General features: G+C 53.5%; 1 protein-coding gene across 7 annotated transcripts in view; it reads right to left on the bottom strand.

The window, feature by feature from the left end:
* Positions 1-13,932, bottom strand: part of LOC137384223 (uncharacterized) — a 66,170-nt gene that overhangs the window by 29,948 nt on the left and 22,290 nt on the right. Inside the window, exon 3 of one of the 7 annotated variants that reach the window (XM_068057928.1) lies at positions 9,168-9,353. The exons of the other annotated variants lie outside the window; for them this stretch is intronic. Within the exon in view, the coding sequence (XP_067914029.1) occupies positions 9,246-9,353 (108 nt within the window). The 3' untranslated portion in view covers positions 9,168-9,245. Of the gene's footprint in view, positions 1-9,167; positions 9,354-13,932 lie in introns of those variants that run through there. 7 annotated transcript variants of the gene reach the window in all.

Below are 13,932 nucleotides of genomic sequence, written 5' to 3'. Positions count from 1 at the left end.
GCACAGAGACGGGGGGGGGGTGAGCACAGAGACGGGGGGGGGTGAGCACAGAGACGGGGGGGGTGAGCACAGAGACGGGGGGGGGGGTGAGCACAGAGACGGGGGGGGGTGAGCACAGAGACGGGGGGGGTGAGCACAGAGACGGGGGGGGGTGAGCACAGAGACGGGGGGGGGTGAGCACAGAGACGGGGGGGGGGTGAGCACAGAGACGGGGGGGGGGTGAGCACAGAGACGGGGGGGGGGTGAGCACAGAGACGGGGGGGGGGTGAGCACAGAGACGGGGGGGGGGTGAGCACAGAGACGGGGGGGGGGTGAGCACAGAGACGGGGGGGGGGTGAGCACAGAGACGGGGGGGGGTGAGCACAGAGACGGGGGGGGGGTGAGCACAGAGACGGGGGGGGGGTGAGCACAGAGACGGGGGGGGGGGGGATGAGCACAGAGACGGGGGGGGGGGGATGAGCACAGAGACGGGGGGGGGATGTGAGCACAGAGACGGGGGGGGGGGAGGTGAGCACAGAGACGGTGGGGGGGGGAGCACAGAGACGGGGGGGGGGGGGTGAGCACAGAGACGGGGGGGGGGGTGAGCACAGAGACAGGGGGGGGGGGGTGAGCTCAGAGACGGGGGGGGGGGGTGAGCACAGAGACGGGGGGGGGGGTGAGCACAGAGACGGGGGGGGGGGGGTGAGCACAGAGACGGGGGGGGGGGGGGGGGTGAGCACAGAGACGGGGGGGGGGGGTGAGCACAGAGACGGGGGGGGGGGGGTGAGCACAGAGACGGGGGGGGGGGGTGAGCACAGAGACGGGGGGGGGGGGTGAGCACAGAGACGGGGGGGGGGGGGGGTGAGCACAGAGACGGGGGGGGGGTGAGCACAGAGACGGGGGGGGGGGGGGGTGAGCACAGAGACGGGGGGGGGGGGGGGGGGTGAGCACAGAGACGGGTGAGACGGGGGGGGGGTGAGCACAGAGACGGGGGGGGGTGAGCACAGAGACGGGGGGGGGTGAGCACAGAGACGGGGGGGGGTGAGCACAGAGACGGGGGGGGGTGAGCACAGAGACGGGGGGGGGTGAGCACAGAGACGGGGGGGGGGGTGAGCACAGAGACGGGGGGGGGGTGAGCACAGAGACGGGGGGGGGGGTGAGCACAGAGACGGGGGGGGGGGGGGTGAGCACAGAGACGGGGGGGGGGGTGAGCACAGAGACGGGGGGGGGGGGTGAGCACAGAGACGGGGGGGGGGGTGAGCACAGAGACGGGGGGGGGGGTGAGCACAGAGACGGGGGGGGGGTGAGCACAGAGACGGGGGGGGGGGTGAGCACAGAGACGGGGGGGGGGGTGAGCACAGAGACGGGGGGGGGGGTGAGCACAGAGACGGGGGGGGGGGGTGAGCACAGAGACGGGGGGGGGGGGTGAGCACAGAGACGGGGGGGGGGGTGAGCACAGAGACGGGGGGGGGTGAGCAGAGACGGGGGGGTGGTGGTGAGCACACAGAGACAGTGGGGGGGGGGTGGTGAGCACACAGACAGTGGGGGGGGGGTGGTGAGCACACAGACAGTGGGGGGGGGGGGTGGGTGGTGAGCACGCAGAGACAGTGGGGGGGGGGGTGAGCACGCAGAGACAGTGGGGGAAGGGTGAGCACGCAGAGACAGTGGTGGGGGGGTGAGCACGCAGAGACAGTGGGGGGGGGTGAGCACGCAGAGACAGTGGGGGGGGGTGAGCACGCAGAGACAGTGGGGGGGGGTGAGCACGCAGAGACAGTGGGGGGGGGGTGAGCACGCAGAGACAGTGGGGGGGGGTGAGCACGCAGAGACAGTGGGGGGGGGTGAGCACGCAGAGACAGTGGGGGGGGGTGAGCACGCAGAGACAGTGGGGGGGGGTGAGCACGCAGAGACAGTGGGGGGGGGTGAGCACGCAGAGACAGTGGGGGGGGGTGAGCACGCAGAGACAGTGGGGGGGGGGTGAGCACGCAGAGACAGTGGGGGGGGGGTGAGCACGCAGAGACAGTGGGGGGGGGGTGAGCACGCAGAGACAGTGGGGGGGGGTGAGCACGCAGAGACAGTGGGGGGGGGTGAGCACGCAGAGACAGTGGGGGGGGGTGAGCACGCAGAGACAGTGGGGGGGGGGTGAGCACGCAGAGACAGTGGGGGGGGGGTGAGCACGCAGAGACAGTGGGGGGGGGTGAGCACGCAGAGACAGTGGGGGGGGGTGAGCACGCAGAGACAGTGGGGGGGGGTGAGCACGCAGAGACAGTGGGGGGGGGTGAGCACGCAGAGACAGTGGGGGGGGGTGAGCACGCAGAGACAGTGGGGGGGGGTGAGCACGCAGAGACAGTGGGGGGGGGTGAGCACGCAGAGACAGTGGGGGGGGGTGAGCACGCAGAGACAGTGGGGGGGGGTGAGCACGCAGAGACAGTGGGGGGGGGTGAGCACGCAGAGACAGTGGGGGGGGGTGAGCACGCAGAGACAGTGGGGGGGGGTGAGCACGCAGAGACAGTGGGGGGGGGTGAGCACGCAGAGACAGTGGGGGGGGGTGAGCACGCAGAGACAGTGGGGGGGGGTGAGCACGCAGAGACAGTGGGGGGGGGTGAGCACGCAGAGACAGTGGGGGGGGGTGAGCACGCAGAGACAGTGGGGGGGGGTGAGCACGCAGAGACAGTGGGGGGGGGTGAGCACGCAGAGACAGTGGGGGGGTGAGCACGCAGAGACAGTGGGGGGGTGAGCACAGAGACGGGGGGGGGGGGTGAGCACAGAGACGGGGGGGGGGGTGAGCACAGAGACGGGGGGGGGGGGGTGAGCACAGAGACGGGGGGGGGGGGGTGAGCACAGAGACGGGGGGGGGGGGGTGAGCACAGAGACGGGGGGGGGGGGTGAGCACAGAGACGGGGGGGGGGTGAGCACAGAGACGGGGGGGGGGGGTGGTGGTGAGCACACAGAGACAGTGGGGGGGGGGGTGGTGAGCACACAGACAGTGGGGGGGGGGTGGTGAGCACACAGACAGTGGGGGGGGGGGTGGGTGGTGAGCACGCAGAGACAGTGGGGGGGGGGTGAGCACGCAGAGACAGTGGGGGAAGGGTGAGCACGCAGAGACAGTGGTGGGGGGGTGAGCACGCAGAGACAGTGGGGGGGGGTGAGCACGCAGAGACAGTGGGGGGGGGTGAGCACGCAGAGACAGTGGGGGGGGGTGAGCACGCAGAGACAGTGGGGGGGGGTGAGCACGCAGAGACAGTGGGGGGGGGTGAGCACGCAGAGACAGTGGGGGGGGGTGAGCACGCAGAGACAGTGGGGGGGGGTGAGCACGCAGAGACAGTGGGGGGGGGTGAGCACGCAGAGACAGTGGGGGGGGGGGTGAGCACGCAGAGACAGTGGGGGGGGGTGAGCACGCAGAGACAGTGGGGGGGGGTGAGCACGCAGAGACAGTGGGGGGGGGTGAGCACGCAGAGACAGTGGGGGGGGGTGAGCACGCAGAGACAGTGGGGGGGGGTGAGCACGCAGAGACAGTGGGGGGGGGTGAGCACGCAGAGACAGTGGGGGGGGGTGAGCACGCAGAGACAGTGGGGGGGGTGGGGGGTGAGCACGCAGAGACAGTGGGGGGGGGTGAGCACGCAGAGACAGTGGGGGGGGGGTGAGCACGCAGAGACAGTGCGGGTGGGGGGGTGAGCACGCAGAGACAGTGGGGGGGGGGTGAGCACGCAGAGACAGTGGGGGGGGGTGAGCACGCAGAGACAGTGGGGGGGGGTGAGCACGCAGAGACAGTGGGGGGGGGGGTGAGCACGCAGAGACAGTGGGGGGGGGTGAGCACGCAGAGACAGTGGGGGGGGGGTGAGCACGCAGAGACAGTGGGGGGGGGTGAGCACGCAGAGACAGTGGGGGGGGGGTGAGCACGCAGAGACAGTGGGGGGGGTGAGCACGCAGAGACAGGGGGGGGGTGAGCACGCAGAGACCAGTGGGGGGGGGTGAGCACGCAGAGACAGTGGGGGGGGGTGAGCACGCAGAGACAGTGGGGGGGGGTGAGCACGCAGAGACAGTGGGGGGGGGTGAGCACGCAGAGACAGTGGGGGGGGGGGTGAGCACGCAGAGACAGTGGGGGGGGGTGAGCACGCAGAGACAGTGGGGGGCGGGGTGAGCACGCAGAGACAGTGGGGGGGGGTGAGCACGCAGAGACAGTGGGGGGGGGTGAGCACGCAGAGACAGTGGGGGGGGTGAGCACCCAGAGACAGTGGGGGGGGGGGGTGAGCACGCAGAGACAGTGGGGGGGGGGTGAGCACGCAGAGACAGTGGGGGGGGTGAGCACGCAGAGACAGTGGGGGGGGGTGAGCACGCAGAGACAGTGGGGGGGGGGTGAGCACGCAGAGACAGTGGGGGGGGGTGAGCACGCAGAGACAGTGGGGGGGGGTGAGCACGCAGAGACAGTGGGGGGGGGTGAGCACGCAGAGACAGTGGGGGAGGGGTGAGCACGCAGAGACAGTGGGGGGGGGGTGAGCACGCAGAGACAGTGGGGGGGGGGGTACTCATGCAGAGGAAGTGGGGGGCGAGGGGTATGAGCAAGCAGAGATGGTGGGCGTGAGCACGCAGAGACAAGGTCAGTGCTAGTGAAGGGAAGTGACTGTGTTTCTGCTCCTGGTGCATGGTGGGCGATAGGAGGAATTGTTGGAAAAAAGTTAGTAATTTTTTTGTTTAATCCAGTATGCCCTATTTCTAATGTCTCTATCTTTGCAAAATTTGCTCACCGGCCTCGATGCAGGACAAAAATTGTAATGTGACCCCTGACGCGAAAAGGTTGGACACTCCTGATCTACATGATGCACTGCAGAAACTCACCAAGGCTCCTTCAACAGCACCTTCCAAACCCTTGGCATCTGTCATCTGGAAGAACAAGGCAGCAGATGCATGGGAACACCACCAACTGCAAGTTCCCCTCCAAGTCACACACCACCCTGACTAGGAACTATATCACCGTTCCTACACTGTTACTGGGTCAAAATTCTCAAAGCCCCTCCCTAACCCTAACAGCACTGTGGGTGTACCTATACCACATGGACTGCATCAGTTCAAGAAGGCAGCTCACCACCACCTTCTCAAGGGCAATTAGGGATGGGCAATAAATGCTAGCCTTGCCAGCGACAGTCACATCCCATGAATGAAAAAAATGGTTCTTTTGAAATTTACACATTATTTTGCATTGTATCTACAACCTGAAGATGACAAACAGTCATAAAATTATCCCTGTCACTGGGGGACAAAGTACTGATGGAAAAAATTTCATTAAAGCAAACATAAGCCACTTATTTTCTCAGTTTGGAGTCTGCTTCAGCCAACAGCGAACGATGCCCCTAGAATCACAACACAGAAGGGAAACAAACATTTGTCCCATTTGATCAGTACCGGCCTTTAGCTCCATCAATCCATCCAATCGCATTGCCCTGCTCCCCTCCATAGCCTCCGACATCTTCTGTTCAAATATTTGTCCACTTTCTCCTTTAAAGATGCAATAGTCTCTGTCTCAACTACTCAGTGGTCCATGTGAGTGACAAGAATGGAGGAAAACATTAGTTAAGTTAGAATAGATTCCAATAAATCAAACTAGTATTTCATGTTTACAGAGCTGAAAAATGGGATCCAGTAACAGTGCATTCACTAACTGTAAAGAAGGCACTTAATTGAGCAGAACACAAGCACCACAAGCTTTTCCCTTCTTCGGGTGGATAGACTCTTTACACCACTCACAGAAGCAGAATGCCAAGGGTACAAGACAGGCAAGTATTTGGGACCAACTTTCTTCTGGTTTTCGAGAACAGATCCCAGAAACCAAGGCCTCTGATTGAGGGAAGGATCCTACAGGACAACACCTTATGCAGATGATCTATCATTTTCACAGAAGGCAGAAGCATCTTTGCTTTGTGTATCACAGACTTTTAGGAGTAAGGAAAATAGCATGACACAGGGTTAAATGGGTTTGTGGTTTATGCTACATGTGTTGTGAAGAGATGCAAACCTTCACAGCTCTCCCATTTAAATGGGGAGGAAGGGGAAGACATACAAGAACATGGTAATGTCAGCCTTAATGCATTTCACATTGGAGTACAATTTTATTCTTTTGATTTCTAGGATTAAGACAAGTATGGAAAAGTTGTCTATGGTAAACCTCCATTAATTATGATCACGCCCACATTCAGCTTCTTGTTCTCTAGGATCCTGTTGATCGTATCGGATAGATTTAACACAAAGACCAGAGGAAATATGTTTCAGTGGGAGGTAGCTGGGTAAGAGGGCTAAAGGTTGAGGAATCAGCTAAAATGATGACAAAAGGAAGCAGTGTGTCTGCCAAATCCTAGAACCCACAGTCTGCCAGTCAATTTGCACCATCGGACTCAGTATTTCCTACTAAACATCAAACATTGTTTCAGTTGGGAGAAAGAAATTGCCATTAGACAGTCTTCTTGAATAATCTAATTACATTAATTTCCTGCCAATACCATCCTCATATTCAGAAAATGGAGTAAAATGGATTTGATCATCACTGAATCGACTATTGTAGGATAATCCATGAATGATTCAAAAAGATAACAATACCCTTCGATGGAAAACAAGGAGCAATGCTGGAACTGGAAGATTGGGACATGAAAACATTGGAGATTAGCACCGAATTCCAGCTTTTGTACTGATAATGATGCCCATGCTGAGTGAGTACAGTTAAATTAGAGGCTGCTTTGTAAGGAAGAATTCGATGAGCGGAGAGAGAGCTTGTTTATTCTTCCTCCATAGGTGCGTTGCCAACCTTTTAAATATGTCTATTTTATTTTATCCTATCCAATTTCTCTAAACTTCCTCCTTTACTGTGACAATAGCAGCATTGTCTTCTTTTGCAAAAATACTCATTTAGTCCCTCAGCCATGTTCTCCACCTCCACAAAACTGTCTCCTTTTTGGTCTCTAATCGGCCCCACCCTTCCACAAACTATCGCTTGCCAGAGAGAAGCAGGCGGAGTGAGTACACAACTTCTAGAGGATTGCTCACGTCCCCTTGGTGCAAGGTGCCACTGACTGCATGCATGTCGCTTTGTGAGTGCTGCATGTCAACTCGGAGATGGACCTCAACCAGCAGGTGTGCAACCATACTCAGCATGCAGGTTAATGCTCAGTATTATGACAATAGTCCTAATACTTGAATTCTGCAGCAGTCCGGTCTACCATCTGCATTTGAGCTATCACAACAAACCAGAGGGCAACAAGGACTATCTGTTGATCACATGGCCCATGACTCCAGTACGCAACCCACGCACACATGGACAGCATGCACAAAATGAAAGCCCGTGATCAAGGAGACCATTGGGGTGCTTAAACGATTCTGCTGCTTGCACTGTGCTGCAGGAGCACTTGACAGACCATATGCCAAGATTCGTCATGGTCTGCTGCATGCTGTACTACCTCGTCATCATGAGGGCACCTGCTTTACAGCGACCAGCAAAGAAAGAAGTGGAGGAGGCAAGCAACATAGCCCCTTTCTGGCCGGGCTGCCCACGATTGACTCGTCGACTGTGGTAACAATGACTGCAACCCCAATTCCCCATTCAACAACAGTCCACACCTTACCTTCCCTGCTACAGACTTTCAATTATCCTCTTGACCACAATGATCAAATAAAAGCCAACACAAAACAAACGCTCCAAATCAACTTTCTAAATATTGCCATATTGCATATGATAGCCAACTAATCATCCTTGGGTATTCCCTTAGTACCCGTCTTCCGTCTGCCTTTGCGTGTTCTAGCGCTCCTATGCTGTGCTACCCCAGTGACTTCAGCATGGCTGGTAGAAGGCTGCTGACTTTTAGTGACGGAAATTGCAGAAGCCCTTGAGCATGACCTCAAGCAGCTCTGCCCCAGGAAGGCCTGACTTTGGACTGTACCACCTCAGCATGGGCTGGCTGACTAACAGGCAAGATCAAGGGCACTGTTATAATCTGGAAAGCCAGTTGGTGAAGGACAGGACTGGTGCCTAAAGGCCTGCTCAAGTCACAAAAGAAAATCCGACCCGAACCCGATGGAACCACATGGGACCCGAGCCCAATCCTGCCCGGGTCAGACCCGGCCCGAGCCCCCTCCATTTTCTCCCCAAGCCCGACCGACCACCGCAATGTTCCCTTTACTTATCTTCCGACTCCCAATCTGCTGGAAGCTGCAGATGAGCATAATGGCATCATAGAGACGCCCACACACTCACTGCGCAGATTCAGAGTTTCCCTGCTTGATGTCCCGGACTAGCAGCTCAGGCAAGTTTTTAACTTTTAACACTTACCTTGCTGTGTGTGTCCGACCCCGACCCAGCCCGAACCGGACCTGACCCGAGCCCGAAGGCCAGACCCGGAAGAGCAGCCCAACCTGACCCGACTTTGACACATCATCCGGTCCCACCGGGTTCGGGTCAGGTAGCAGGCCTTTACTGGAGCCAATCTTTATTCAGTGTATTCAGTCTTACATTTATTTGCAAAGTAAAACACTACAAGCATACACCACCCAACTCAACCCCACCACAGTTTCAATAAGTCTCTCTTTATATATGCTCAAGTGAAACCCCAATTAATGCCCACCACCTGAACACAAATAAACACAATTAATGTACAATTAACACACATTGGCAGAGTGGCAGTGGTACGAGGACAACTGCTGTCACCCTGAGAGGTCAGCAGGTTTGTGCTTCATAGTGCCACTGCCACTCACCCCAGCAGTGCCTCAGCAATCCCTTGGAGGACAGATTGCTGGACTGCTGCAACACCTTGCAGACTCCATTGAACACTAGCATCTGCAGCTAAGATGACCACAGTCTGAACCTTCATGACAGCAAGCTGAGCTTACATGGCAGCGGGCTGAGCTTGCATAATTGCAGTTTAAATTTCCACTGCAGCACGTAGACGTGGGGTGGCTTCTGCTTGTGCTGCAATGGAAGCTGAGGCATCAGTCAGACGCTATATCGCGAATGGGTCCGCAAGTGCTCTCATGGAGTTGGTCACCATTTCCACGCTGGAGAGGATGGGCTCCAAGTTCTGAACAAAGCCCTGTGGGGGAAATCCTCCATGCTGTTTGACATTGACTGCAGGTTTTCTGGCAAGCCTGCCAATGCACCAAGCATATCCATCAGCTTTCTTCTGTATGCTGCCCATTGAAGTCCTTGTGTGAAACCCTTGTCCCCTGCCTTGGCTGCAGCCCACTCCTGCCTGGTGACTCACCGCTTGCAGATCCCACCTCCAAGCTATCCTCTAAAGTACGCGCACTGTCAATATCTGAGCTGGTAACTGCAAGTGCGAGAGCAAATGATGGGGTTTCTTCATCATCACTATCTTCCTGCTCTTCCACCTCTTGGATATCTGAAAGGAGAAAGGCACAAGGGTAGGGTTGTATTGAAGGGAGGGTGAGGGAAAACAAGAGGTGCATGCTTACACCTCCTGCAGCTTGTAAATCAGAAGAGATTTTGGGACAAGGGGGAAGTGGGATGTGAGAAAGAGGATGAGGTAGACATGAGCATATCATCTTCAATGGTTTCAGCCCCACTGCTGGACACAGCCTCAGTCATGGCCACTTCAGTGATATAATCATGAACCATAAAATGGTTACACTACAAGAGGAGGCCATTTGGCCCATCGTGTCCATGCCGACTCTCTAAGAGCAACTCAGTTAGTCTCCCTTTCCCACATAGCCTTGCAAGTCTTTTCTCTTCAGATAATTATCCAATTCCCTTTTGAAAGCCAAGATAGAATCTGCCACCATCACAGTCTTAGGCAATGCATTCCAGATCCTAACCACTTAATGCGTAAAAAAGTTATTTTGCCTTGCACCTTAAATCCGTGTCCTCTGGTTCTTGATTCTTCTGCCAATGGGAACAGTTTCTCCCCATCTTCTCCCTCATAATTTTGAATACCTCTATCAAATCTCGTCTCAACCTTCTCTTCTCTAAGGAGAGCAGCCCCAGCTTCGCCAACCTATCCACGTAACTAAAGTCTCTCATCCCGGAACCATTCTCGTAAATCTTTTCTGCATCCTCACCAATGCTTTCACGTCCTTCCTAAAGTGCAGAGCCCAGAATTGGACACAATACTCCAGTTGAGGCCGAAACACTTTTACCAAGGTTCTCCATAACTTCCTTGCTTTTATACTCTATGCCCTTATTTATAAGCCCAGGATCCCACATATGCCTTACTAACTGCTTTCTCAACCAGCCCTCCAACCTTCAATGAATTGTGCACATATACCCCCAGCCTCCTCTGCTCCTCCACCCCCTTTAGAATTGTATCCTTTGTTTATATTGCCTCTCCTCATTCCTACCAAAATGTATCACTTCACAATTCTCTGCATTAAAATTCAACTGCCACATGTCTGCCCACTCTACCAGCCTGTCCATGTCCTCTTGAGAAGTCTATCACTATGCTTCTCAGTTCACAATTCTTCCAAGTTTTGAGTCATTTGCAAATTTTGAACTTGTGCCTCACACACCCAAGACTAGGTCATTAATACAGATCAAGAAAAGCAGTGGTCCTAATACCAACCCCTGGGAAACCCAACTGTATACCTTCCTTCAGTCTGAAAAACAACCGTTCAACACTACTCTGTTTCCTGTCAGTCAGCCAATTTTGTATTCATGCTGCCACTATCCCTTTTACTCCATGGGCTTCAACTTTTCTGACAAGCTGATTATGTGGTACTTTATCAAATGCCATTTGGAAGTCCAAGTACACCCCATCAACTTTCTCTGTTACCTCACTAAAAATCACAATCAAATTAAACACAATTTGCCCTTAACAAATCCATGCTACTTTTTCTTAATTAATCCATTTTTGCCAAGTCACTTAATTTTTTCCCCAGATTGTTTCTAAAAGCTTTCCCACCACCGAGGTTAAACTGACCATCCTGGGTTTATCGTTACACCTTTTTTGAACAAGGGTGTAACATTTGCAGTTCTCCAGCCTTCTGTCACCACCCCTGTATCTTAGGAGGATTGGAAGATTATGGCCAGTGTCTCCGCAATTTCCAACCTTACTTCTGTCAGCATTCTCAGATGCATCTGATCCAGTCCTGGTGACTTATCAACTTAAGTACAGCTAGCCTAATATCTCCTAGTCATCAATTTTTAATCCATCCAGTGTCTCACTATGTCCTCAGCAACAGCATCTTCATTGGAAAGACAGATGCAAAGTACTCATTTAGCACCTCAGCCATGCCCTCTGCCTCATGCGTAAATCTTTTTAGTCCCTAATCGGCCCTACTCCATTTTGCACCCTTTTACTATTTATATGCCTATAGAAGCCTTTTGGATTTCATTTTATGTTGGCTGCCAATCTCTTCTGTTATGGACAGGTAGAAAGGGGTGTGGGTGGTTCCCACTGTTCACCTCTCAACTGACCGCAATCGTGTTTTGTTAAAAATAGTGAGTTAGTCCCTTTTTTTTTAAGTCAAATAAGTAGGCTTTCTCGTAGATTAAAAAAAGATAACTATTTATTTTTACATGATTCCAGAAATGGTCACAACCTCACCCAAACAGACACATTCACTCACACACACATACACAACAGATAGATCGAGAGAAAAAGGTAGGATATGGTTTGATGTCCAAAGTGAGGCAAGTGTCCATGGTTTACAGTAAACCTGTTGAATCTTTAGGTGTAAAGTCTTTATAAAGGGTGCAGGTCTGGGTGTTTATAGCCTTGAACTTGCTGAGGTGTTGCAGACTTCTAGTGGTTACAACTCAGCCCAAAGCTGGTGGTGTGGATGCTGTTACCTTCACCGATGGAGAGTCTTAAAGTCACTTTGTGATGTCTCTGCTGTAGTGGTTGTTCAGCAGGACTCTTGCTTGGCTGGATCTCTTGCACAACTTCTGACTGAATTGCTTTCTAAAGGTGTTGGCTTGATCTCCCCTCTCTCTCCAGAGGGATACTTTTTTAAAGGTAAAAACCCATCACATTAGAGTTTCACATGGCCCTTTCCCCTGGTGCAACCAGACAATGGGCCAGGATATAATAACCATGACTAGCGATTGATGTCTGAATGGGGACATTCTGGTAACATGTTGCTATTTTACACCCATTCATTTTGGTTTGGGCTGTGAGCCAGTCTGTCTCCAGAATTCTTTGTTAACTCATTCATGTCAATGAGTCATTAATATGCATTAGTGCCCTTTTCAATTTCAAAGAGCTATTTCAGATGAGGTTAACGAGTTTCATCTTTTCAGACAGGTTTGTTGATTTCCAGTACAGGTGGTGTCATGTGACCGCAACTCCATTTTGACTGTAGTACAAGTGTCCATGTTGTGGTTTTAAACAGTTGACAAAAAAAAAAATCATAATTCTTCCATTTCATTGTTTATTACATCACAGCTCCTTCCGTGCATGACACTTCTCATGCTCACTCTTTGCTGCTCTTATTTCTTTTTCACTTCCCCTCTGAACTTTCTATATTCAGCCTGGTTCCCACTTGTATTATCAACCTGACATCTGTTTTGGTGTGCACAGTCTTCTCCATAGGAGGAAGGGCATACAGCCATGCTCGTTACCCGCCCAGTAAACATTGCTGCCTCCAGTTATGCACACCTTCTCCAACAAGAGAAAGGGAAATGCAAGTGTGGTGTAATGTGTTTGGGTGATGTGGCTGTCATAAAAACAACTTGTATTTATACAGCACCTTTAACGTAATAAAATGTCCCAAGGTGCTTCACAGGAGCATTATAAAGCACAATTTGAAACCATGCCACAAAAGACGATATTAGAGCACATAACCAAAAGCTTGGTCAAAGAGGTAGATTTAATAGCTGGCAGTGTTTTCAAGCTGCAAGATGTAGGTGTGAGACTTGTAGCAGTGCTAAGTGTGTGAGAATGAGGTGCTGCTGTGAACATTATGTATGAATCGTGATCAATACAGACTTTTGATAGGTGAGTGATGGGCGTGTGGTATATTGAACGATATGCAAGGCCAGTGGTGCAGTTGGTGGGATATGGCATGTGAAGATGCGTTCACTGACCTTGACCACTCATGTGCGGTCATTGAACTTCTTGCAGCACTACAGCCACATCCTTGGAGTTAAGATTCCTAGAATTGACCATCACAGTTATCTGGTTCGATGCCTTGAGTGTTTGTTTGGAGGACCTGTTGGCCCCCTGTGGATAGACATCACATTTCCTCGAGGAAGGTCTCCAGTACTGTGTCGGAAAATCTTAACACCTACTCTCTGCCACGTAGTGCCATTCTTGTGTCTTTCCCAAGTTGAACTCACTTCCAGTTCCTTCGCCAGCCAAATTGCTGGCTTTAAGTAGTGCAGGTTAGTTTGAACCCATGATAGCCTCTCGCACCTTTTGCCTCCCCCCCCCCCCACACTCAGGAGTGCAGCCACTCAACAATGCACTTTGTGCTGGCTGCACACTACAATTATTTAAATGAGCAGGCAGCACAAATGTTTATGTGCTACGTGCACTGGAAGCAGCAGCTGGGGGTTAATTGAGCTTTGTGATCCCCATATCCATTTTCAGGACTTAACCAATTGCACAGCTATGGAATCTTGAAATTAAAAAAAATAATTTACCTATTAATCTGCACTTAACCCAAGGTTTTTTTTATTCTTTCGTGGGATGTGAGTGTTGCTGGCAAGGCAAGCATTTGTTGCCCATCCCTAATTGCCCTTAACAACTGAGTGGCTTGTCGGGGCATTTCAGAGGGCAGTTAAGAATCAACCACTTTGCTGTGGGTCTGGAGTCACATGTAGGCCAAACCGGGTAAGGACAGTAGATTTCCTTCCCTAAAGGATATTAGTGAACCAGATGGGTTTTTATGACAACCGATGATAGCAATGGTGCCATAAACTGAGACTAGCTTTCAATTTCAGACTTTTATTAATTGAATTTAAATTCCACCAGGCTTGACGGGATTTGAACCCATGTCCAGAGGGCATTAACCTGGGCATCT

The sequence above is a fragment of the Heterodontus francisci genome, chromosome 26, assembly GCF_036365525.1.
Source record: "Heterodontus francisci isolate sHetFra1 chromosome 26, sHetFra1.hap1, whole genome shotgun sequence".
NCBI lineage: Eukaryota > Metazoa > Chordata > Chondrichthyes > Heterodontiformes > Heterodontidae > Heterodontus > Heterodontus francisci.
The sequence above is the reverse complement of the archived record's forward strand: the minus strand, read 5'-3'. Positions and strand labels throughout refer to the sequence as shown.